This window comes from Dipodomys spectabilis, unplaced genomic scaffold, assembly GCF_019054845.1.
Source record: "Dipodomys spectabilis isolate Male_0828 unplaced genomic scaffold, ASM1905484v1 ptg000138l, whole genome shotgun sequence".
Taxonomy (NCBI): domain Eukaryota; kingdom Metazoa; phylum Chordata; class Mammalia; order Rodentia; family Heteromyidae; genus Dipodomys; species Dipodomys spectabilis.
Window position 1 is genome coordinate 14,141,193 of NW_024870815.1, and position 25,729 is coordinate 14,166,921.

General features: G+C 36.2%; 1 protein-coding gene across 2 annotated transcripts in view; it reads left to right on the plus strand.

The window, feature by feature from the left end:
- Itga1 (integrin subunit alpha 1) overlaps window positions 1–25,729 on the plus strand; it is a 144,244-nt gene that overhangs the window by 69,041 nt on the left and 49,474 nt on the right. For both annotated transcript variants that reach the window (XM_042690569.1, XM_042690570.1), the window contains exons 3-8: window positions 4,040–4,152; window positions 6,966–7,054; window positions 7,172–7,283; window positions 8,458–8,585; window positions 20,887–21,035; window positions 25,306–25,456. In XM_042690569.1, coding sequence (XP_042546503.1) covers window positions 4,040–4,152; window positions 6,966–7,054; window positions 7,172–7,283; window positions 8,458–8,585; window positions 20,887–21,035; window positions 25,306–25,456 — 742 coding nt within the window. The remainder of the gene's footprint in view (window positions 1–4,039; window positions 4,153–6,965; window positions 7,055–7,171; window positions 7,284–8,457; window positions 8,586–20,886; window positions 21,036–25,305; window positions 25,457–25,729) is intronic.

The following is a 25,729-nucleotide window of genomic DNA, read 5'->3' on the forward strand; positions in this document are numbered from 1 at the left end:
TGAAATGGATACTTCTGAAATTCCTTAAAGGTTTGCAAACTTTATTTATTTATTCCTTTATCAGTTTTTTTGTGTGTGTTTGTTTTTGTCAGTCATGAGGCTTGAACTAGTGGTCTGGGCCCTGTCCATTAGCTCTTTTACTCAAGGCTAGTGCTCTACTACTTTGAGCTACAGCTCCACTTCTGGTTTTTGAGTGGTTAATTATAGATAAGAGTCTCATGGGGACTTTTCTGCCCGGGCTGGCTTCAAACCATGATCCTCAGATCTTAGCTTCTTGAGTTACAAGGATTACAGGCATGAGCCACTGGCACCTGGCTAGTTTTTTTTTCTTTTTCTGACATTATTTATTTATCATTTTAAAGTAATTGTAGAAAGAATGTGCTGTTTAACAAAGTTTATGAATATAATGCCCTTTAATCATTATCACCACCTTCAACATTCTCACCCCCCTTCAACTGGTTCACTCCTTCCCTTATTTGTTTTAATTTGGGGGTATATACAATGAATTCTTGACTGAATTCCCCTTTTCCCCCTTCATTCATGTATACTCTCTCTTTGTTCCCACACTCTCTCTTGGATGTATCTATTTCCTATCTATTTGAGTCCTCATTGAGTTGATTATATTTCAGTTCTTTCATTTGTAACCACTTGCATAGGGCCCATCCCACGTGGTTACTTCTAGATTTATAGGTACAGTCTACCACAAATGAAGGAAACCATGCAACCTTTGTTTCTCTGGGGTCTGGCTTACTTCACTTAATATAATTTTTTCCAACTCTTTCTATTTCCTTATAAATGGCACAATATCATTCTTTCTAATAGATGAATAAAATTCCATAAAATTCCATAGAACATTTTCTTGATCCATTCATCTATTGAGTTTTATCTGAGCTGATTCCATATCTTGGTATGGTAAATAGAGCTGCAATGACCATGATTGTGCTGGTAGCATTACTATAATCTTGGATTGTGTTCCAATGGGTGAATGCCCAGGAGTAGGATTCCTGAGTCATAGGGTAGTTTATATTACATTTTTTACATTGCATTCCACACTGCTTTCCAGAGTGGTTGAACAAGCTTACATTCCCACCAACAGTCTATTAGAGTTCCCTTTTGGCCACATCCTTGTCACAATTTGTTGTTGTTTATTTTCTGATGATGCGCTTTCTAACTGGGGTGAGGTTCAATTTCAGTATTGTCAAACTTTATTTTTATGTGACACAAAAAACCTAAAACTTACATCTACATATAATGCTATACACAGTAATAAGATATCACATAATAATTTGATATCTGCAGTACAATATAAGGTTTAAAGTGGGTAAAGCATATTTGTATCCACAAACATTTCAGGAAGAAATTTATCATTAAGGCTTTTAATATGCTTTCTCCATTCTATCAACATAGAAATTAAGAAACCAGTAGCTGTTTCAACTAGAGTGCTAATTAATGATAAATTCACAACTTGAGTTCACAAACTTTGTGCTGCCTTTAACAGAAAGAAGTAAATTCCTTAGTATATGGAAAATATGCAGAACAATGTGTGACACATGCTATAAATTCAATAGATGCTGGCTAATATTATTAGTATTATATAGAGTTTAATAATCTGATATCAAAATTAAGTCATAAAAATGTTTATCCTATCATGCAATCTTGTGAACCACTTTTTAAATGACAGCACATTATCTATAAAATGACTCAGCAATTATTATTTAATTCTTATTGGTGACTATATTGCTTTTAGTTTTTTCTTATATTTAGATTTTTTTCTCTACTTTTATTTATTTATGTTTGGTTACTGGGGTTTGAACTCAGGGCCTCACTCTTGCTAGGCTGGTATTCTACTACTTGAGCTATGTTTCTAGTAGCTTTCCCCTCCTATATTTAGGTCATTTTAAAATGACAATTTCCTAAGAGTAAAAGTAGGATAAAAATAGGGTTTAAACCTTAATGAATTTAAACATTTTTGTGTTTTTTTTATTCACATCTGAAACTACTCTTTAAAAAAAATTCGTATCTGAAACTACTTGCACCATTTGCTCAGTAGCTCAGTATTTACAACTGTCATAGAGCTTATTTACATGAATATGAGCTTGCCCAAAGAAACAGTACAAAACGAATCCCATCATTTTCAATACAATAGACTTTCAAATATCTTAAAATGCACACCGCAACTTTGCACACTATGTAAAGCTAAAAATAAGAATAAAAATTCACTTGATCCACTTGTACCATGTACAATCTCTCAATTCTTTTTAGACATTTCACTTCATGATAAACATTTCTAACTTTCCCATGAAAATCACTTGCCTGACAAAGCTTCCAGGCTCTTTAACCATCTGAGTCCTACTCCTAAATACACTCCATTGTTGTCTATGTCTCTCTAACTCTGAAGCTTCCAGACATGGCCTAACCAGTGCAGAGCACAGAGGGACTATCACTTTCCTTGACCAGGGCATCTATTTCCAGCAAGGCAGCCTAAGGTCACATTAGCATTTTTGGCACTAACATACACCATTGGCTCATGTTTACATGCTATTGACGAAATCCACCATGACTTTTTCACATGAACTCCCATTAAATGAGGTTGCCCACATCCTGTGCTAATACAGAGCAGTATACAGTTTAGTAATGTTGCTTACTTAGGTTTCTATTAACTTTATGATTCTTTTTGTCTAATGTACAGCTAAATTGAAATGACAAGCTCCCTAGGAAGATATATACTTTTAACCACAGCTGACAAAAAAAAGATATATACTTTTAAGTATTCTAATGCTGTATCTGTCTTTATTCAATTCATTAATAAAGGCATATCTTAAGACAATCAGATGCTCAACCTTTGGTTGCAACCTTTGATTGCAAGAAATCAGTCTTTGGATATAGCTGTTTAGCCATCAATCAACCAGCAACTTGAATCCACCAAATACCTCAACATTCAACCACATGCATCCATCTTATTCCTAAAGATAGCTAGGAGACTGTTAAATGTCTTGTCAGACATAAATCACTGCATTTTTCCATTAGTCACTATTACAGTGGTTTCAGACTTCTGCCTAAGAACTCAGTAAGTCATTTCTAACCTACTACATATCTAAGTTCTTATAAACTAGTACATGTTTATATTAAACTCATAATGATTTCATGTTTATATTTCCTGAATCCTCTCTGAAATGATGAATTTCTCATTGGAAAAATCTCTTAATGCTTATGGGTCTTTTGTAAAAAAAAAAAAGCACAGTGGCAGACTTAGCTAATAAATATTAGTTCAAATTTTAAAACAATGCTAAAAAGTGGTTTGTATGTCCCTCCCCCACAGTATAACCTCTGCTTTCATTGTATTTGATGTTGGTATAATTTGGGTAGGGGACCCATTGCAACAATGAGATGTACAAGTCGTTATGTCGAAAAACGAACTTTACAAGTTTGGCTGGGGATGGGGTGGGTGGGTAGGAGATGGGAAGGGATGGGAAGGGGAATCAAAGGAGGAGGAGGCAACAATGCTTGATAAGAAATGTACTCATTACCTTGCCCATGTAATTGTAATCCCTCTGTACGATATTTTCACAATAAAAAAATAGAAGGCAAAAATTTTTGAGGTCTTTCTTATTCTTAAAAGTATATCCTGGCTGGGAAGGTGGCTCAATGGTAGAGTGCTTGCCTTGTATGCATGAGGCTCTGGGTTCGATTCCTCAGTACCACATAAGCAGAAAAAGCTGGAAGTGGTGCTGTGGTTCAAGTGGTAGAGCACTAGTCTTGAGCCAAAGAGCTGAGAGACAGTGCCCAGACCTAGAGTTTAGGCTCCACAACCAACAACAACAACAACGAAAGTATATCCTAAAAAAGTATACACTAGTTCAAATCAATCTGCAAATTTGCAGATTTGCCTATTTGAATAAAACTAAATTACCAACAAGATAACTATTTTATTGTGCCTATCGGATTACTGTCAACTCTCTAGAAATTTGTCATAAAATAATTAAGACAAAAGCAATTCTTTTTGCTCAGAAATGTGAATTGATTTTATTTTAACTTTCAGGGTGCTTATTGGTTCTCCTTTAGTTGGCCAGCCCCAAACCAGAACTGGAGATGTTTATAAATGTCCAGTTGGGAGAGGTGGATCATTACCTTGTATAAAGTTGGATCTACCAGGTAAGTAAAATTAAAAACAATATATTAAATCTCACTATTCTCAGTGAAAAGTTTTCAAGTGACTAAAAAGACATTATTAGATGTAATCCAAAAGCATTCTTCAGTAAAAATCCGAATTCACATAGAATTACATCATGATTTCCTCTTCTTTTAGCTTGCTTTAGTAACTATCAAGAAACATCTTTAGATTTAGAATTATTTTTACTAATTTTACCACCTTTGGCACCCCCAGCTCAAAATCCTTTGGTAACATGAAAGAAATTTGCCAAATAAACTTGTTCATCACAATTCTCCCACAAAATTTAATTTAGTGCTTGCTTCTCACACAGAACTAGAACAAGAAAAAGAATGATAGAGTTTGTTAAAAGAATAAGAGCTATTCCCATAAAAGAACAAGGAGATACATTTATATTAAAACAGATGCATGTGATAGAAATATCACTGCAGTTAGAACATGACCAGAAAATTCCTTTAGAATTATTCAGGAATTAGAAGAATTAATTCTATGTTCTATAGAATTCAGTGTTCTGTAGAACATTGAATATCATGAAAACAATTTCTTTCTTTTTTCTGGAGATTCTTACCTCTAACCACTCAAAAACTGGAAGTGCCCCACTGTGGCTCAAACTGGTAGAGCTCTAGCCTTGAGAAAAAAATCCCAGAGACAGTGCCCAGGCCCTGAGTTCAAGTCACATGACTCTAGTTGCCTTTTAAGATTTCTGATTTTCATTGTGAACATTATTCTGTGAATATTATTCTGTTTTTGTTCCTCTACCTGAGAATTCCAACTTCAGGAATATCTCAGCATCATTTTCCACTTATTGCTTTTCCTTGAGATTGAGTCACATTTTCTTGCTTCTTTTGTGTTATATATCTGGAACATAATCAGGATTATATCTTTTAACAGAAGAATGGAAGGTCTAGATCCTACTATATATTTTGTATCAACTTTTTGTTTAAACTATTTCATTTGGCTGAACATAATTATTGAATTCTGATCTTTTTGCAGTGAAAAGTAATTTAAAATCTCTCTTCAGTTTTTGCTACATCTTCTACATAACAAAAAAGTCACTTAACCAGTGCCAATCTCCTGTTCCAGGTTCCTCTCTAGCTTCTTTTTGTCTCTTTGCCTTCATGTTTTTTTTTCATAACTATTTTCTTCTTCTCACTAGAATTTACAATAATCATCAGCAAAAATCATCAGCAAAACAGTTGTTCACAGAGGAGCTACTCTTCCACTAATGGAAGCTACATTTTTGTTTTCTAAAATCAGCACAGATATTTAAACATCAAGAATAGTAAGACGTTTCTACAGTGGCCTGTAATGGTTCCAGCATGCTTATCCTAGCTCAACATTTTTGTAAGAAAAACTCATATCCAGATTATTGAGGCCAGTGTATAGCAAAGCCCAGTTCCAGGTATAGAGCACATAAAATTATTGGATATAAACCAATGCTAAGATTACTGTGTTAGACTGACCCTGAATCACAGCTTCATTACCAACTTCTTCTTTTTTTTGGAGGGGGGTGGGTCCTGAACTCTGGGCCTGGGCGCTGTCCCTCAACTCTTCAGCTCAAGGCTAGCGCTCTACCACTTGAGCCACAGAGCCATTTCCGGCTTTTTTCTTTTTGCTTATGTGGTGCCGAGGAATCGAACCCAGGGCCTCAGGCATGCAAGACAAGCGCTCTACCACTGAGCCACCTTCCCAGCCCCCAACTTCTTCTTAATGTTACTATTTTTTTATTTCTACTACAGTGCTGAGTTTTGAATTCAGGATATTCTTGCTAGGCAGGCATTCTACCACCTCATTTACACTCCATTCCCTTTTGCTTTAGTTATTTTTCAGGTAGAGTTTCTTGGGATTTGCTTTGTTGTTGTTTGGTTTTGTTTGTTTGGGGTCTAAGGCTAGCTTAGCACCATAATTCTGCTACCTATACACTCCCGCATAGTTTGGATGTGGTCTCAATTACTTTTTGCCCAGCCAGTCTCAAATCTTGATCCCCCTGATTACCTCCCATGTAGCTGGGTATACAGGTGTATGCCTGTTGTCAATATAAAGTCTATAGATACAAAGACAGAGATCTTCAGGTAGGGCTCCTTCTAGCTATGACCAGTAGGCACATCTATCTCCAACTTGAAGTATTTATGCAGTCTACTAATCAGGGTTTAGGAGCTGTTGTTTTGCCTGTCCAGTCTTACAGGTGAAACAGATTGCTAATTTTGTCAGGTTAGATCACTGGAGGCCCCACCATTCTAGCGTGGAATGTCAAGTGTACCCCTTTCATTGAATCCCCTTCACCCAAACTTCCTGGCCACTTCTCTAGGCTTGCTCCAGTTTTCTTTGTAATCTTCATTGTTTGGAAGAATCATGCTGAAAAAATTTTATGTTTGACTTTTCTGTTTTACACATCTTCTCTTTCCATCTCAGAAATCACATTTCATCACTGGTTGTTTATAATGAAGAATGTAGGGTTGCTTTGCATTTACAATCTCATAAAACTATGTATTTTATTCATTTTAATTAGCAAAGATGTGTGAAAAGCAGTCTCACATTCTCAGTGTCCTGCTAGTTCTGCATTCTTTCACAGTTCAGCCCAACTACTTGAAACAGTGATACAGACTGTTTCTGGGATTGAAGCCAGCCCCTCAGCCCTCACTAGTTCATTGTATTCCTTAGTAACACTTGCAAGTCTACTGAGTGGAACCAAAAGAAGAATGTGCTATGATATCAACAAAACAAATAGAATCTTTTAGGGAGAGGGCACTTTCACTTGGCGGAACATGTTTTCACACTTACACTTACTTCTTTGCAGTGAATACATCAATTCCCAATGTCACAGATGTAAAAGAGAATATGACTTTTGGATCAACTTTAGTCACCAACCCAAAAGGAGGGTTTCTGGTAAGAAAGAAGAAAATAATAACACTTTGTAACAACAGGAATACATCATTATGCATCTTGTTATTAAAAATCTGTTCTTTTATCTTATACTTTTTGTTTTTTTTAATTTTTTAAAAGGCGTGTGGGCCCTTATATGCTTATAGATGTGGACATTTGCATTACACAACTGGAATCTGTTCTGACATCAGCCCCACATTCCAAGTGGTGAACTCCTTTGCCCCTGTACAAGGTACATATTTTATGCAATATTCTTGCATGTTTGAAAAGCATAAGCAATGAGTGAGGCATAAGTATACACAGAAGCATACCAAAAAGCTACAAGCATTTTTTATTTCCATCTGTCACCATTACCAATTTAGGTAAATGTTTGCTTTGCCAGTATATAATAAAGCTGCAATGCTATTATTGGAATTGATATTAGTGCAAATAACCTCCACAGAGTCAGGTTTGAACTTCTAACCATGTTATTATGTATTTAAAGTTGAGCCTGTTTGAGGAAAGTAACTTCATCTGAAGTATGCTTAGAATGAAAATGTCATCCCAAATTCCTATTGAGAACTTTTCCAGATACAAAATTAATGAAAATTAGAAATAGTTCTGTTTGTTGTAAACCCAAACCAACTTTAGATGAATGCACTGAGCATTTCTTACCTCCTTTGCTTTTTCTAAATCCATTATTTTTTTCTAATCATAAGAGCAGTAGGTCCAGTCTATAGCATATTAGCTTACCAATTAAAATGAATTTCTTTGCCCCATTTGTTAGGAAATGGAAAGACTTGGAAAAAATTATATTAAATGAAGTAAGCCACGCCCAAAGAAACATAGGTCCCATGATTTCCCTTATTTGCATTAACTAGTGTATGTCTGAGACAAGCAGAAACGGTCAGATAAGTTGATGTTAGGTGAAATGAACCCCAAGATAAGAATTCAAATGTGTTTTTCTTTCTTGCGATGTGTCTAACATATTTATAAAATGATTTCTTTGTTGCTTTGTATGTCCTTCCCCCACAGTATAACCCCTGCTTTCATTGTATTTGATGTTGGTATAGTTTGTGGAGGGAAAGGGCAAAAACAACTGTTTAACTAGAGATACAGGTGGACCCATTGCAACAATGAAATGTACAAGTCGTTATGTTGAAAAACGAACTTTACAACTTTGGCAGGCAGTGGGGGGGGGGGGAGGGTTGGATGGGAAAGCGACGGGAAGGGGAAACAAAGGAGGAGGCTACAATGCTTGATAAGAAATGTACTCATTATCTTGCCCGTGTAATTGTAACCCCTCTCAGTATTTTCACAATAAAAAATTAAAAATAAATAAAATGAATTTCTTCCCACCATGAAAAGTTTCTCACTCCTCTCAAAAGAAGGTTCTGAGTTTGCATAATCACCTCTTCCTATTTCAGAGTGCAGTACACAGCTGGACATAGTCATCGTGCTGGATGGCTCCAACAGCATTTACCCCTGGGAAAGTGTCACAGCTTTTTTGAATGACCTTCTTAAAAGAATGGACATTGGTCCGAAACAGACACAGGTACATAGCTCTGGGTTTATATTTCTCTTGCTCTAAACAAAAAATTTTAAAGGCTTTTATTGAATATGAATATTTGAAAAATAGTCTAACTCATAAAGGTAAACTAAGGATGAATTTTATATTCTATAGCCATGATTTTATTTAAGATCATATTATTTCCTAAAGAGGAAATGTGAAAGTTGCCATTCTCAGTGTTCTCAGAAACTATCCTCAATATATCTCTATAAAGTCATAATTTAATTCTCAATTATGTAACAAATGAACTTACCTTCAGTGATATCAGAGAAGAGTTTCAGAGTTTGTAGAGAAAGTCTAAAATTACCTATAATCTCTTTTCTCATTCTAGATAAACAAATTAGTAATTGACTACTGGATATTTATTAAAGTATATTTTTCTCTGTATTAATACTTGCTTTTGTTGTTGGTGGTGGTATAGTCATAGAGCTTGAACTCAGGGCCTGAGCACTGTCCCTGACTTTTTTGGCTCAAAGCTAACCCTCTACCACTTTGAGCCACAGCTCTACTTCTGGTTTCAGTTGGTTAACTGGAGATAAGAGTCTCATAGACTTGCTTGCCCAGGCTGGCTTCAAACCACGATCCTCAGATCTCAGCCTCCTGAATAGGAGGATTATAGGAGTGAGCCACCAGCATCCAGCTAATACCTGCTTTTTGCCTTAAATAAAAAATACGGCTCCAGGTTCTGGGGGAAAGAAAGCTGAATAGCTATTCTTGCTATTCTACAAATAAGTACATATTTTAAACCCAGCCCCTTTATTGTCTTTAACAAAGTGGAACACCTCCCACCGTTCTTCCATATTAAACACTAAGTTTCTAATTAATTTAATATTGATTAAAATCATACAGTGACAAACCCAAAAGAGTAGATAACAGGAAAAATGGATAACAAGTAATCAATGCCTAGAGGGAAGGAATTAGCAATGGCATCAGTCTAAAAGGCTGCTGTGTGGATCGGGAGTGGTAGGACAGCATAGGGGGACTGTAAGATAGTGTGTACTGTCTGATGTTCTTCCCTTTCCATCTGAGACTGTTTTGGGAGTGGCACCAATTATTGTCACACCCACACAAGGATTGAGACAAAGTATACACACACACACACACACACACACACACACACACACACACACAGCTATGCATCCAGGTGTATCTTTGTAGAAATCTCACTTATTTCTGTCTTTCTCTGCACACACACACACATATGTGTATACAGGTACATATATATATATATATATATATATACATATATATATATATATATATATATAATTTTAAAAAGTGATGGTAGTTGAAGGTTTCACTTTGGAACTCAAAGTTCAAAGTGAAATGTCATTTTCTTAAGATCCTAAATTGCATAGAGTAGGTGGAAGAGTAAGGTTATCTATTTATCTGTCTATCTGTCTGTCTGTCTATCTATCTATCTATCTATCTATCTATCTATCTATCTATCCATCTATCTATCCATCTATCTATCCATCTATCTATCTATCTATCTATCTATCTATCTATCTATCTATCTATCTATCTATCCATCCCATTGGACAATACAGAATTTCTTGAAAGCAGCATAAAATCATTAAAGGAAGTGTGCTTTTATGTATCACAAATTGCAAATTTTTCAGTAAATTCAATTTCTCAAGCACAGTTGACCTTCTTAAGTAAATCACTAGAGATTTTGAGAGAATATTGTATCTCTTCTTAACATGAGGTAAAGCAGCCTGATTCTAATATCCATCCAAGAACTTTCATTTGCTCTTTCTTCTAGCACCTGTTCCCTCTGGACCCTGTTTCTTTTCTTTCTGTACTTCTCAAGACCTCTCTCTCTCTGTCTCTTTTCATTCCTCCTTTTCTTATTTTTCTGTCATCCTCAGCTTGATCAATAAGATTTCACCGAAAACTAGGAGGAATCTTGAAAGTCATTGAGCTTCCCACATCAATGTGTGAAGGGTTCAAGAGAAGGTAGATGGCGTGTTCAAGGTCACTTTGCTTGCTGATGACACATCAGCACACAAGTTCTTGAATTGTAGTCCCCAAGATTTTTCTTTCTAAGAGCTCTACTTTCTAAGTTTCCAGACTGGTCTCACTCAACTTCCTAATAGTAGTTTTGCGTTCCCTTCTACCACCTGACTGTCCTCCTTCCTGAGACTCCCCTCCACCTCAATCACACCAGGTTTCCCAGATTTTCCAGGTTCCAATCTCATCACTGTCAGAGCTCAAATGTTATCATTTTTATTACCCCTGCCTCAAGATGGTTTTGCTAACAAGTGTTTTCTTTCCTTCCACCTGTTTGTTACATCTGTTACATCTATTGTATCTTTTTAGCCAATCTTCTCCTTCCAAACCTAATAACATTCTTGTTGTTTTGAATTTTCTAATATTGCATGGCTAACTACTTGTTTAGTTTTATCATTCAATTTGCTTTCTTATTTTACTGTACAAGTGGTATGTAACTACTTGTGGCTGTGGCATGTTTGAAGTTGCCTCACAACTCCTAAAAGAAAAATCTCAAAAATAATTTAAAAATAATAACTACTGCTTCAATGAAGATTAGCATCAATGATTTAGTTTCTGGAAGAAAAGAATAGTTACTTGTTTATGTGCCTGATTGATTCTGTAGAAATTTTTATGTTTTTCATTATCAGAGCCATGAATTAATTTGTCTTACTAAGAGTTCTAAGAAGAGCTATTTTACTTGTCTATCAGCGGAATTCCATGCTAGAATGGGCTTCACAGAGTTCTGTGTCTTTTTTAGAGATAACAATGACTCTATTCAGAGGCATGGGGGCCAGTCCTTAGAGCCCAGTTACCACAGTGAATAGAGAGAATGAACTTACCCTGAGGATGAAGCATAGAGTCAGTGTCACTTAGTTCCAGAACTCCATTCCATTTGCAATATCTAGTATATGTCTGAGTCAAGCAGAAAAGGTCAGATAAGTTGATGTTAGGGAAATGAACCCTAAGATATGTATTCAAATGCTTTTTTTTTCTTTCATGCGATTGTTTCTAACACATTTATAAGATTATTTCTTTTTTGCTTTGTTTGTCCCTCCCCCACAATATAAGCCCTGCTTTCACTGTATTTGATGGTATAATTTGTGGAGGGGAAGGGGAAAAACAAATCGTTTAAATAGGGATACAGGTGGACCCATTGCAACAATGAGATGTACAAGGCGTGATGTCGAAAATGAACTTTACAACTTTCATGTGGGGGGGGGCGGGGAGGATTGGGGGGGCGGGGGGAGGAAGGGAAAGGATGGGAAGGGGAAACAAAGGAGGAGGCTACAATGCTTGATAAGAAATGTACTCATTATCTTGCCCATGTAATCGTAACCCCTCTGTACAGTATTTTCACAATAAAAAAAAGAACTCCATTCCACTGTGTAACACTGTGAGCATGGTCATTTGTAATATTTTCTAACTTTGCCCAAGAGAACCTGCTACCTGAAAAGAAAAATGGCTGCATTTATGGGGTTTTTGTTTGTTTTGTCTGGCCCTGGGAGCTGTCCCTGAGCTCTTTGGCTCAAAGTGAGTGCTCTACCATTTGAGCCACAGTACCACTCCCAGTTTTCTGGTGGCTAATTGGAGATAAGAGTGTCACAGACTTTCCTGCCCAGGCTGGCTTTGAACCGCAATCCTCAGATCTCAGCCTCGTGTGTAGCGAGGATTACAGGCATGAGCCACCAGCACCTGGCTTATTTATGATTTTTAATAATTGCATTTTATTGTTATGGTGGAGGTGATATACAGACATGTGACAGTTATGTAACTCAGGTAATAAGTACATTTCTTTTTGAACCATGTCTCCCCTTCCCTCCCTCACTCCCAGTTTTTCCACTGCTATATATGTCTCACTTTTTTCTGTGCCCCACTTTACCTTCCTAAAGACAAATAAGCTAACAAACAAGAAAAATGGGAAAGGCAACAACGAAGTTTCTTCTTTCCAGCATTTGAAGTTAATTTCATAAAATATTACTTTATATGATCATATGCACATGAAGAAATGTTCAACATCTCTGGCCATAAAAAATCAAATATCAATTTTTATGGGACATTTCCCTTGTTTCACTTATTGTGAAGCTTAACTACACGCATTCAATTATTCAGATGTGTGTACTGAAGGTGCACTATGTACCAGCTCTATGCTACGAATTGGTTAAAGGTAAAAATGAGGAAGACATGGCTGTTACTGATGAAGACATGGCTGTTACTTAATGACACTTCTGACTGATATAGTTACTCAACTTGTGGCTCCTCAAATTTCTGCTTTCCAGTATAGACATGCTTTGGACTACGTGCCAGCCTTTTAGAATCAGCATCTTTAGGTGAAGGGTATAGGTGTTCTTATGGAATCTGTGTTTTAAAATAAGAAAAACATGTCATGTGAAAGCAGATTAAAGTTTGGGAAACTCCAGACTAATGAATTTTGTTGTGTCACATACTCTAGATCATACAAGTCTGCGCTATCTTTTTACCGTGACCAACCCTGTACTCTGGGTAATATTGAGCCCTCAGTAATCACTAAAGGTATATGTCATAATTTGTGCAGTGCCATAATTTTCTCTAGTGGTAGAAATTTAATATGATATTTTTCCTATTGACTCGCATTAAAATGTTCTTTTATGTTTGTTAAGATAGTTTTTAGTCTTTATTATTTATATTTTATTTTCTCATTTTTGTTTGGCTTAAGCTACATCCATGGCATTTTATGAATAATTTTCTAAGAAATTGGGAAAGGCCTAGTAACTAAGCGATTACATTTGTTAAACATTTTTTAATGAGATTTTTAACTAGGTACTTCAACACTTTAAAGTTCAGCATTCTTTCAGTAGACTCAAAAAAGAAATTAATTCATTATTGGAATGATACTCTCACTTCAAAGAAATCTGCATAGAATAACATGCTACTTTTCATTGGCCTCACGGAATTATTCTGTCTCAAAACAGACTATTTGTTTTGACAGTCATTTTTTTTCCCTAATAGGTGGCTAACATAATTTAAGCATGCTTAATGTATTCTTTTGTTTTTTGGAGGGTTCTTTAGTTTGCTTGTCTGTTTTAATTAAAGCATTCAATTCTTGATTGCAAAAATTATCTTCTAGTATTTTTCCTCTTCTTCACTCACCCTTTCTAGTCCTGTTCATGAATGGAAGAAACATAAAATTAAATTGTGAGAAAGATTTTCGAGAAGTTGCAGATAGAAAGCTAAGAGTCAGTGGAATGGAGTGTTTAACATGCCTCATGCATATCAGTGGTGTTAAGAACCGAGTTGAAAAGGTCTGTGGAGAAGATTTCTTTCTAGAAGAATCCTACTGAGGATGGCTTCAATAGGATCATAAAATGACCTTTATGTGTATCTTCTAAGTTGGGACACATAGTTGACTAGGGCCTGACTAGAGCCTGGAACAACTGTAGGGCTGACAGCAGCGCTGTCTGTCTGCTGACAACCAGAATAAAGGTAGCTATCCTGTGTGTTTCCCATGGATCAGCATGGGTCACTCAAACCAAGAGCCAGCATTAGGTCATGTTAGATCCTATCCATAGAGTCTCCTGGTGGTGAGTGGCTACATATGTTGAGAAAAGCAGAAAACATCTGTAATTCCAAGAAACTGAGGTCATATAATTCATTCACTAAGGACAAAAGTGCAGGTGAGTTATCTCAGTGAAGTGGTTTGCTGAAGGACCACGTATTTGGACCTGATTCATCCTAGGAAACTAAGTATTTCTGTGCCCTTCATTTATCTTTCTACCCCTATCTCTAGATAGGTCAGGTCAGAAGTTACAGTTAATAATCAAAGGAAAACAAGTAGGAGAACTCATGAAGAAAATGCCTGTCACACTACATTCTCAAATATAGGTCCTTTACCTCCCATAAATCCTCAGTAGGAGCAGGAGAGAATATGAAACTTTTAATTAACTTGGATGTTTTGTCTTCTTTCTTTTATTTTTATTTGGATAGAACCATATAAATATTTGGATTTCTTTGGACCTACAAATTTAATATGCACAATTGAATGCCACATTAAATTATACAATTTAGCCAGGCACTAGTGTCTCATGCATGCAATCCTAGCTACTCAGGAAGCTGAGATCTCAGTATCATGGTTTGAAGCTAGCTCATGCAGAAAAGTTCTTGAGACACTTATCTCCAATGAACCACTCAGTAAAAGCTAGAAGTGGAGCTGTGGTTCAAGTGGTAGAGCACAAAGAGGCTCAGGGATACCACCTACACCCTGAGTTCAAGCCCCAGGACAAAAAATATTAAAAATTAAAGAGGTGCTGGGAAGGTGGCTCAGTGGCCTTGCATGCATGAGGCCCACGGTTTGATTCTTTAGCACCACATAAGGAGAAAAAGCCAGAAGTGGCGCTGTGGTTCAAGTGGTAGAGCATTAGCCTTGAGCTGAAGAGCTGAGGGACAGCACCCAGGCCCAGAGTTCAGACCTCACAACAAACAAAAATAAACAAATTAATTAATTAATTAAAAAAAGTTAAAGAACAAATTTTACACAATTTAATGTGGCATAATCTATAATAAAATACAGTGAGATAGACACCTTCAAAAGAATAATCAAAAGTCCTAAGATATTCTTCCTACCCAGGAATAACAGAAACTTAGCTTCATATAAGTTTTAAGGTATTGTAGGCCCTACCCACACACACACACATATACACCAAAAGCAATTGCTTGCTGATTATACATCCTGAGATTTTGTTTGCTGTATTGATTGCAATTATATATTTGGTACAACAGAAAGATTGGTTTTAGTCACAGATTTATCATTAGTATTTGCAATCAATGAAATGAAAGGTAATATTAATATGAAAAACATTCCTCGAAATAATTATTATCTCAACAAAGAAGGAAGAACAGAAGCCAGGACAGAAGGAAGGAAGGAAGGAAGGAAAGGAGGAAGGAAGGAAGGAAGGAAGGAAGGAAGGAAGGAAGGAAGGAAGGAAGGAAGGAAGGAAGGAAGGAAGGAAGTAATAAGGGAGGGAGGGAGGGAGGGAGGGAGGGAGGGAGGAAGGAAGGAAGGAAGGAAGGAAGGAAGGAAGGAAGGAAGGAAGGAAGGAAGGAAGGGAGAGATGAGAGAAGTGAAAAAGGAGAGAGGGAAAAGAAAAATGATAACAAGAATGCTTGTACAAATCACATGGTAATTTAGATACATTAAGGAAATGCAAGAAAAATGGTGGAAGAATCCATTTTAAATAGTTACTCTCTCTATGTATAGCTATGTATATATATACATATTTACATAGATATATGTATATCTATGTATATATATACATATATACATAGATATACATATATCCATTGACCCATGAAGACTTTTACAAAGATACTCAAGGAATTTTGCCAGCCAGTCTTTCACTCAAGATAAAGTAAAGGCTATAAAATTGCCTTTTTAAAAACCACCTATAAAAACAAACCTGAAACACTCTTAGCTTGCCATAAAAGATATGATGGTATAAACATTATGGAGGTCTTATTGATCCTCAATACCTAAGCATAACATTGTTTTTAATAATAAATGGGAATGATGTAAATATGTCAGATACGAGTGCATTACCCTAAATAAAACCAGTAAATTGTGAGGCTTGATATAAAAGTGAAATATACTAATGGAACAATGTCTAGATTGTTCACATCAGGAGTGTAGCATAGCACTAAACTGGGCAAAATAAAAAAGAGAAATTAATTGAATGTTAGGAATATTATTTATCTTTCTTTTTACTGCACATTTTATAGCTATTTCTCTAGAAGACTTAAACATGGGGCCTGATTCATTGCTTTTAAGTCCAAAAAGAAGCTTGATTGAGTCCTTTAGCAAGCCCCTTGACAATCAGGCTAGGGGTTGTGGATGTGATACAGTCATTGAAATAAATCTTCTCTTGTTCTAGCCTTACACTACCCCATCTCTACCCAATAGGCACCTGACTAATCACTCCTTCTCTAGAATCAAATAGTACCCTATTTCCCGCTGAATAGTACTCAAACTTTCCAGCAGACTTAAAGGCATATGACAACCTGGCCCCCAGCATTCCCAGGGCACCCTGCTTCTTCGGTGCTTGTTCTAACTCTTGCCCTTCAGCTCTAGGCCCTCATCCCGCCCTATCCAGTACACATTATGTAGGACTCCCTGAGGCTGGAATGCTTTTATCCACCCATCCCTTTGTGTGAGCTGATATATTCACATCAGTTCAAATGTCACTTTTCTGTAATTTTTTACGATGATCTATCTCCCCAACCCTTCCCAAGAAAAATGTCTTCCCCTCTCATATCCCCATAAGTTTCACATGTCCAGGTCTTTTTTTGTTTTTGGTTGGTGGTGGGGCTTGAACTCTGGGCCTGGGCATTATCCATCAGCTCTTCAGCTCAAGGCAAGTGTTCTACCTCTTGAGCCACTGCACCACTTCCAGTTTTCTGGCGATTAATTGTAAATAAGAGTCTCTCGGGACTTTCCTGCCTAGGCTGGCTTTGAACTATGTTCCTCAGATCTCAGCTTCGTCAGTAGCTAGGATTACAGGCCTGAGCCCCTGGCGCCAGGCTACACATCCAGATCTTATCACTCCAATATATCTTCTTTGTTTTGTAGGTCTAGCCTACTATCCTGGTAGACTGTGCATTTTTTGATGACAGAATGGTGATGACAGGTATTCTTTTGCCATTCTCCCTTACAGAAGATATACACTGAACCTAGTTTTTTCCTTGAGCTACTCTAGTTTCTGTTTTCTTTTTCCATTTAGAAGAATTGCCAGAGTCTTTCTATGTATATTACTTATCACCACCTCTCTAACTTCAACACTCTGGGTTTTGTAACATTCCAATTTAACTGACTATTGCAATTGGTTGCTTTTTATTCTATTCTTTATCATCAAGACATGTTGCAGTTACAAAATGACTTTGATTCCCTCCCAAAGTATTTTCATAAACTGTCACCTATTCTTTTTCTGGATGTCTCATTGAGAAATCTAGATCTACATGTTCCTTCTTCTATGAGGTGTTTCAATGTGAGATCCTGAATGTACTTATGATTGTCTCTTCGCATGTCCCCTTGTAATACGTCTTCATCACTTGGCTCACTTTGTATCTTTAATTCTCATACTTATTTGATTCTACATTAATCCTTTAAAATCAGTTTCATTTGCTTAAATTATAAGAGGGAATTTAAACTATGTCTATTGAACTTATTCTCCCTGATTCTTATTACAGGATAACACATGTATGTATATGTGCATGTGTATTGTGGTAGTGCTGCTGTTATTTAACTCTTTTCTTATACTAAAATTTAATAAATCATATCCATTTCTGGGAAGGATTCATGACAAATCTCATTCTGTCTGGTTTCTAAGGAAACAAGCAACCAGCCTCAGCCAGAGACCTACACTGAATGTCATTTCCCTGAGATTTGAGTTTCCACTCCCCACTTCTCTCATTTCCCACACTTCTTTGTATGATTCTTTTTCTGCTTATCATCATTTTCCTGCTATCTCAGCTTTCCGCTGTGTGAAATGGTACAGTCATCTAGTGGGAATGTATAAGGGTCAACTGTGAGCAAAGCAAGACAGTAGTAGGGATAAAAGAATGTCATATGCCATGACATAGTCCCTGCCTGCCCCTTTAGAACTTGAAGTGCAGTTGCAGAGATAAAGCATGAAGATCAGTTGAGAAGAATGCAGCACTCAGATATGTTTGCTTCTAAGCTCTGAGAAAGGTCAATGTCAGTATGGGTTACATTGGTGACTGAGGGGAGTGGGAGTTTGGATAGCATGTAGAAAAAGAATTGTTCCTGGTAGGCTTTTCATTTCCTGCACTCAGGCAATGCTTAAGGAGAGGTTGAGGGACAGGGAGGAAGAAAAGATCCTGGGAGCTGACTTGAAACCTTTAGTGCAAAACAATATAGAAGACTAAGGGCAGACATCTGAAGTCTCAGGTAGAATAATTAGAAGCAAATGAAAGACAAGAAATGAAGGAAGCAAAAGCTGTAAGTTACGTAGTACCTTAACATTTATAAAAATAAGCTTATGAGTGACCCATAGTAAGGAGAGATAGAGAGAGAGAGAGAGAGAGAGAGAGAGAGAGAGAGAGAGAGTCTGACTTAACAAGGTTTTTGCGATTTTTATTCTTCCTAGTGTGAAAAATAATTTGTCCAGATAATCTAGTAGTTTTTAGAAGGTTCTATCAGATAGATATATAAAGCATTAGTCCACATTTGGCACAAAACTGTTGTTTGGTTCACTTTTTATATCCTTTGTGTACAAGTGAAATACTCTCTCCTAGGGAATTAACAGCAAGAATTTTATTGACATAAATAAAAAGGAACAGAGAACACTCTTTAATAAGAAGTGGTAGAACTCTTGAGCAATACTCAAATGTGCACCCCCGCTTGAAAACTCCTGACCAAATTTTAAAGGGATAGCAGTCTATAAATTATGCATTTTTTGTTCAGCAATACTGTGTCCCAAAACACATCACAGAGGTAGTTGCATTTAACCAAGGTTGGAAGTGAGCCAAGGGAGTTAATGGAGTGAAAAAGTGGTTAAAGGAGTTAAGTTTTTGCAAGTAAATGATTATAGTGATTGGGCCGTGGAATGTAGGCTAAGAGCCAACAAAAGCATAATATTAATGAATTTATTGGAGGTCTTGAGGTATCAGTGTAGTCAAGAAATTCATGAATCAGATTTAATAGGTAAATGAACAAAAGTGATCAAATCAGCGAGGAAAACAATTGAAACTGCAATTGAGTGAAGCTCTTCAAATGAAAAGGTCAAGGACAAGATTTTTGGAATGGGTGGCATAGAATTAGAGGGAAGGATACTGCAGGTGAGATTGATAGAGGAATGAAAGGTGAGGCTACTCAGTAGCTTATCCAAGGAGGTGCTGAAATTCCCACAGATAATGACCAAAGTAGAAGTGAAAATTTTTAAAATTCTTTAGACTCCAGACCAATCAAATGAAAACATGGAGAAATAAAAACAAAGTAAACTCTGTAAGTTATTCTGAATGGATGAACAATTAACTTCCATGCCCATATTTATTCACTTCGGTACCTAGAATTAAGCAGAATGACTACTGAACTAAGTCGGTTCACTCTTTTTTATAGGGAACATTTATATTCACAAAGACAATGTGAAACCTACTTGAGTTCCTTTCAGTAATTAGTGATTCCTAGGATCACCAGTCAAAAGTTGTAGTGTGCCTGGAGAAGAAAATTAAACCTATGCAAAGATTAAAAAATGTGTATCACATTCAATTAATTATAAGTCAAAGAAATGATTTGAAGTCATGGATATATCCTCATCTGTTTTTAAAAATGTTTCTTGTAATTAGGTGGTTATATCCTACCTTGCTACCAAAGGGAATTCTGATCATCTCTGTCACAAATATAGTAAAACCTAGTCTCAGGACAGATAGTGAATGATAGTAAGAAACAGATAATGTCCTTAGAGAAGCAGAACTAAACAGTAATAGAATAATCGATTTTCCTGTTCATTCATATTATACTATATACCACATCTTAGAATTAGTTACATATATTTTCTAATTCTTTCTTTGTTAACTAAACAATTTCAAGGGTGAATTCAAATATTCAATTTCCTTTTTACAATGGTACCTATTTATTTGTGTGTTTTATTACATAATTCAATGTATCACAGTGTCTCTTTTTATTAGCAGAAGTTAGTGGGAAAATGACTAAAGTATGGAAGAATTGTAAGGGGCACATTTTTGTTGAGAAGCAGTAAGTAATTGAATTAGCCCTTGTATATCACATGTCTTATACTTCTTTCCAAATTTACTCTATGAACTGAGCTTTTTAAACTCAGGTTCCTTATCTACAAAATGTGATCATTTGGTTACCAAATTTCCAATCATAAAATATTTTAAGGCTACCAGAATTCATCTGTAAAAATTATTGACTAGATAATCCAATCATTAAGAAGTTTAACAATATCAATTTTATTTTTGTTCTTTAGACCTCTAATACCCACAAAATTGTCATCATTGTCCTTATTAAGGTAGAAAGATTGGTGTACTGATAGATTTATAAAGTCACCTAAAAGATTAATGTGAATCATACCAGATCTACATATTTAAACTCCAGAAAAATTGAACAAGGAATTTTTTTACATGTAGGATTAATTTTTTGATTTTTTTATTGTGAAAATACAGTACAGAGCGGTTACAATTACATGGGCAAGATAATGAATATATTTCTTATCAAGCATTGTTGCCTCCTCCTTGAACAAGGAATTTTGTTAGATGCTTAACTCACCATGGTTTGGTATTTCAGGTTGGAATTGTACAGTATGGAGCAAACGTAACCCATGAGTTCAACCTCAATAAGTATTCATCTACAGAAGAAGTACTTGTTGCAGCAAAAAAGATCAGCAGGAGAGGTGGCCTCCAGACTATGACAGCTCTGGGAATAGACACAGCAAGGTACAGAAACAAAGCAAACAAAAGTAAAAGACCATGTGAAAGAACTACACATAGTCTTGTCCACTGGAACTTGATTCAGTGTTTGCTTTGGAAATATTTCATATTGGCTTGTTTAAAATTAGATTCAGAAAATCAAGTTAGCCTGCAATGAAAACTCACCGCCCTTCTTCTGTTTCCCTGTGATTACAAAGGTCTAACTTACAGTGAAACAATTTTAAAGTTAACTATAGTATACTTTGTTGTGTTATTAGGGGTATAAAGACCTAATATTAGTTATATTTATTACATTTGTTCTTTTTTATTGTTTCGCATTTATTCTTTATGTTCAGCTTCTAGGAGTCTCAATCTAAAGTAATGGATTAAAATAAAATTTAGTCATATCTACTCAATATGTATGTCTATATAATATACATGTATACATATATATTAATATGACCATATATTTTAGTACTTGAATTAGCATCATTGAAGCTATGTTAATTTAAACATGATCATTTAAACATATGTTAATTTAAAACAGATATGATAATTTAAAACCTTTTCAATGTGAAGCATGAAAGAAATACAAAGAACTTCTTCATTTTTCATGCTTTGTTTCCTTCTTTACTTTTTTTTTCATTTCCCTTCTGTTTACAACCCTTCCTTCATCCTCTCTGGTGATTTCTTCATGGAGAAGCATAACCTGCTCTGTGATTTCATTTTGTTTCATGAGAACCCACAAACTGTTCTCTGTTAAAAATGCAGAACATCTTATTTTCTGTATTTTCTCCAATCTCATCCAGTTCTTATCTCTGGCCTACTTCTTTCCATGTTATTAAATATAGAAAACTACAGGCAAACCCATTTCACACAAAAATCTAAAAAGTAGTTTGTCTCAGGTTAAGAATCATTCTATTAAGTGTCTTTAACTTCTGGACTCTCAGTTGGTTTTGAATTACCCAGGCTCTTATTTGACCTGACTAACAAAATCAGTGTTGTAAAGAGGATAAAATGGTTCACATGAATATCATAAGGTTGGATATTCAAATGTGTAAAATTTCATAGGCAGCTGTAGACTCATTAATGTTTGAAAAGCATATGGTTCTGGATACAGAGATCAAGAGGTAATAAACACAAAACAGATGGGATAATTTTACATTTACGTATCTGTAGGATCACCAAATTGCATGTACAGAGAACACATATATGTAGTGTACTGAATGCATTCCATAATTGATTGTGACAACAATTCCAAATAAATCAAAATGTTCTTTGAAAGCCCTAAGCCTATAAGAGTTTTGAGTTGTATACCACTTACAAATGAGCATTTGCCTTTGAAATCTAATTGAAGAAATATTCTGCCTCCCTTTGCACCTGTAAAACTGCCTGTAAGAAGTATATCCCTAAATGGATTTTGTTACATGCTCCCAAAAAGGGTTAACAGTAAGGCAACCTTTACTGAGTGTTGAATACACATACAATGTGGTCATATTGTAGTATGAGTATTTTTATCATACATTAGATTTTCATGACTAAGCCTATTTTAAATTATTTTTTATTCCTTTTAGGTAGAACTAATTTCAAACAACAGTTTTCATTGCTTAGAAACCACTATCTCAGCCAGATGTCAATGGCTCATGCCTGTAACCCTAGTTACTCAGGAGGATGGGATCTGAAGATCAGTTCAACACTAACTTTGTCAAAAATATCCAATCAATAATAATAATAATAATAATAATATCCAATAACTACCATAAAGCTGTAAGCCATAACTCAAGTGCAGTGCCCAATCTAGAGCTCTAGAGAGAGAGAGAGAGGAAAGAAGGAAGGAAGGAGGGAGGAGGGAAGGAGGGAAAAAGGAAGGAAGGAAAGAAGGAAGAAGGAAAGAGGGAGGAAGAGAGGGAGGGAGAAAGGAAGGAAGGAAGGAAGAAAATAATGGTAGAAAACATACCATTATCTCTATTTGCAACTAGTTCACCTCATTTCAGTTCAATTTTTTCATGTTCTCTTTTTTTTAATCCCAAACTTCATTCCTACCAATATGCTTCCAGGATTTTCCCCTAAGGCCTGGATTCTCTGGTCACAAAGAAAAAGATCCTCCTGGAATATTTTAATTTTTAAAAGCAATAGAAGAGGATAATAATTCCAGGAAAGGACATTGAATACTGGTGCTTTAGAAGCAAAAACAATTCATTAAGGAATATATTTGAAACAGAAAGGGTTCACTTGGAAGTTCTGCCATTGGCTATTCTTCTATTACATAAAGTCAGCCCTGGTTTCTGAGCAACCAGATTTTTTTTAAGAAAAGTCTTTTAATCATCTTCTTCAGCTGATACTCATTTAGTTCAGTTATGACCTTAATCTTTAAGAAAAATAAGAACTTTGGGTGATCCTCTAAAGAATTAGAATTGCAAAAAGATTGAACCTCATGTGATACCCATGTCCAAACTTCTTTGAAAACCTAGCCTATGGCTTCTATTTTCACCTTTGTTTATGACTTAAAGAAGTAAGAAATTCTACTTGTATAGTATGCTAAAGGAAATGTATTCATATACTTGGTGAAAATTGTAGGAAAGCTAGCATTCACGAAGAACTGTTGCAACTGGGAGTGTTGCACTGGGGAAGAGAGATTGTCTCCACTTTTAATACAACAAGGTAATGTGGAGATTTACAAATGCAGGAAAGGATGGGGAGTCAGTGGACGATTACTAAAGGGAAATGGAGATGAGGGGGCTGCTTGCTAGATTGGTTGAACATAATTCTTGTTGAAGGCAGGTAAATAGTAGAAAACTCTTGTTATACTCTCAAAACTAAATGCTCCACTTCTGATATCACATATGTTAGTCCTGGCTCATCTTGACCAGTTTTATGATATCATCTTGGGTCTCCTCCAATTTATTTTATTCAGGCACCAACCATAGTTCACGTAGACTCTAAAAACTGAGAATTCTGTCCCATAAGTCTATTCCCCCCTTCTGTAACCTGGACATTCTCCGAACCTTATATTTCAGGGATTTTTTTAATAGAGGCTTCATTATATAAGCCTAACTGATTATTAACTCAGACTCTATGACCTCTCCACTTCCTGCAGAATGGGAGTAGGGACTACAAGTTCCAAACGCTCATGGTAGAGCTTATCTTTCTGGTGATCAGCCCCTATCTAGTACCTCAGCAAGCGTCATCTGACTAGAATGAAAAGATGTTTATGGCACTCAGGGAATTCCAAAGGATTGGAAGCTGTGTGTCAAGAACAAAGGGCAGAAACTAGATATTTGTCTTTAATTAACAAACCTTTGGGCAAATGAAATTTAATAGAATTTATTTAACAAAGAATAAGCTATGGATTAGGCAGCATTCAGAGTCAGAAGAGAACAGAGATCACTGCTTTAGCAAAATGAGCTAAAACTAGACTAAGTAGGCCAAGGCCTCAGATCAGAGCCTAACTTAGAAGCCTACTCATCATTGCAGTCCTGATTAAAATGTATTTCTCTCTTCCAAGAACTCAGAGAGGAAATGAGTTGGCTAAACAAACACAAAGAGTTTGTGCCTATATGCCTGTCTGTGTTTTTCTGTATAGGATATGTAGAACAAATAAACGTTGTCTATTTCTCCTATTGACATTTTCCTTAAATTCTTGTTTGCAATTTGGTGATAGCGTTTTTCCTCTCTCTTCATGCCATCTCTTCCAATGGCTCCTTCAGCAATCTATGTCCTAAAACCTAGCTCAGGACCAGTCCTTCCTTACCCCACAAACCTGACGGATTTAGACCAGCACCATCTGCAGCCCTAACCCATATATCTCACCCTTCCCCAGACACAGGACACTTTCCTACACTATGTTCTTTTAAAACAGAGTACTTCAGCACCGCTCAGTGAATGTCCTTGATGCTGGGAAATGAGGTCTCCAGCAAAAACTTTGGCAGGAAGTAGAAGAGGCCAGGGAAGGAGTGGTTGTAGAGGAAGGAGAGGTCGGGAGAATATTTACAGACCTGACCTTCAATGAAGCTGATGGGTATTCCAGTCATACTCTCCCTTCATGAAGTTTCCAAGAAGAAAATAGTGTGGCCTCTTGTATATGTCCTTAGCAACATGGTGATCTCTACAGTCCTTGAAATGCATCTGAAATTTACAAACGTGAATCATTAGCCTACTGGCTGAAACAAAGCATATTGAAGCTGAGCTCAGAGGATACCAGCAGGCACCTAGAATTGCTAGGTTTTGGTTTAGGTTTTCACTTTGCCTAGTTTTGAGGTAGTTTGATCAGCCTATCTTTTGTATGCACTCTTTTCAGGAAGGAGGCATTCACTGAAGCCCGAGGTGCTCGAAGGGGAGTTAAAAAAGTGATGGTTATTGTGACTGATGGAGAGTCTCATGACTCCTATGATCTGAAAAAGGTCATCCAAGACTGTGAAGATGAAAACATTCAGCGATTTTCCATAGCTGTAAGTATCTTGCTACTTCTCACACTTGAAGGCATTAAATGTTGTTGTCAGGGGTGCATTTATATTCAGACCCTAATCTTAGAAGATAATGTCTGTGTGCCACTTACTGCACTCAGATGAAAATGAGACATCAGAACAGAGCTTATGATTTCATTTGTGTTTCAAATAAAAGACAACTGTATGGCATGTAAATGGCTTCCACATACTATTCACTGACACCTGCCTCTGTTCTGAATGTCTTTTTCAGGTAAATCATAGCAGAATTTCAAATGT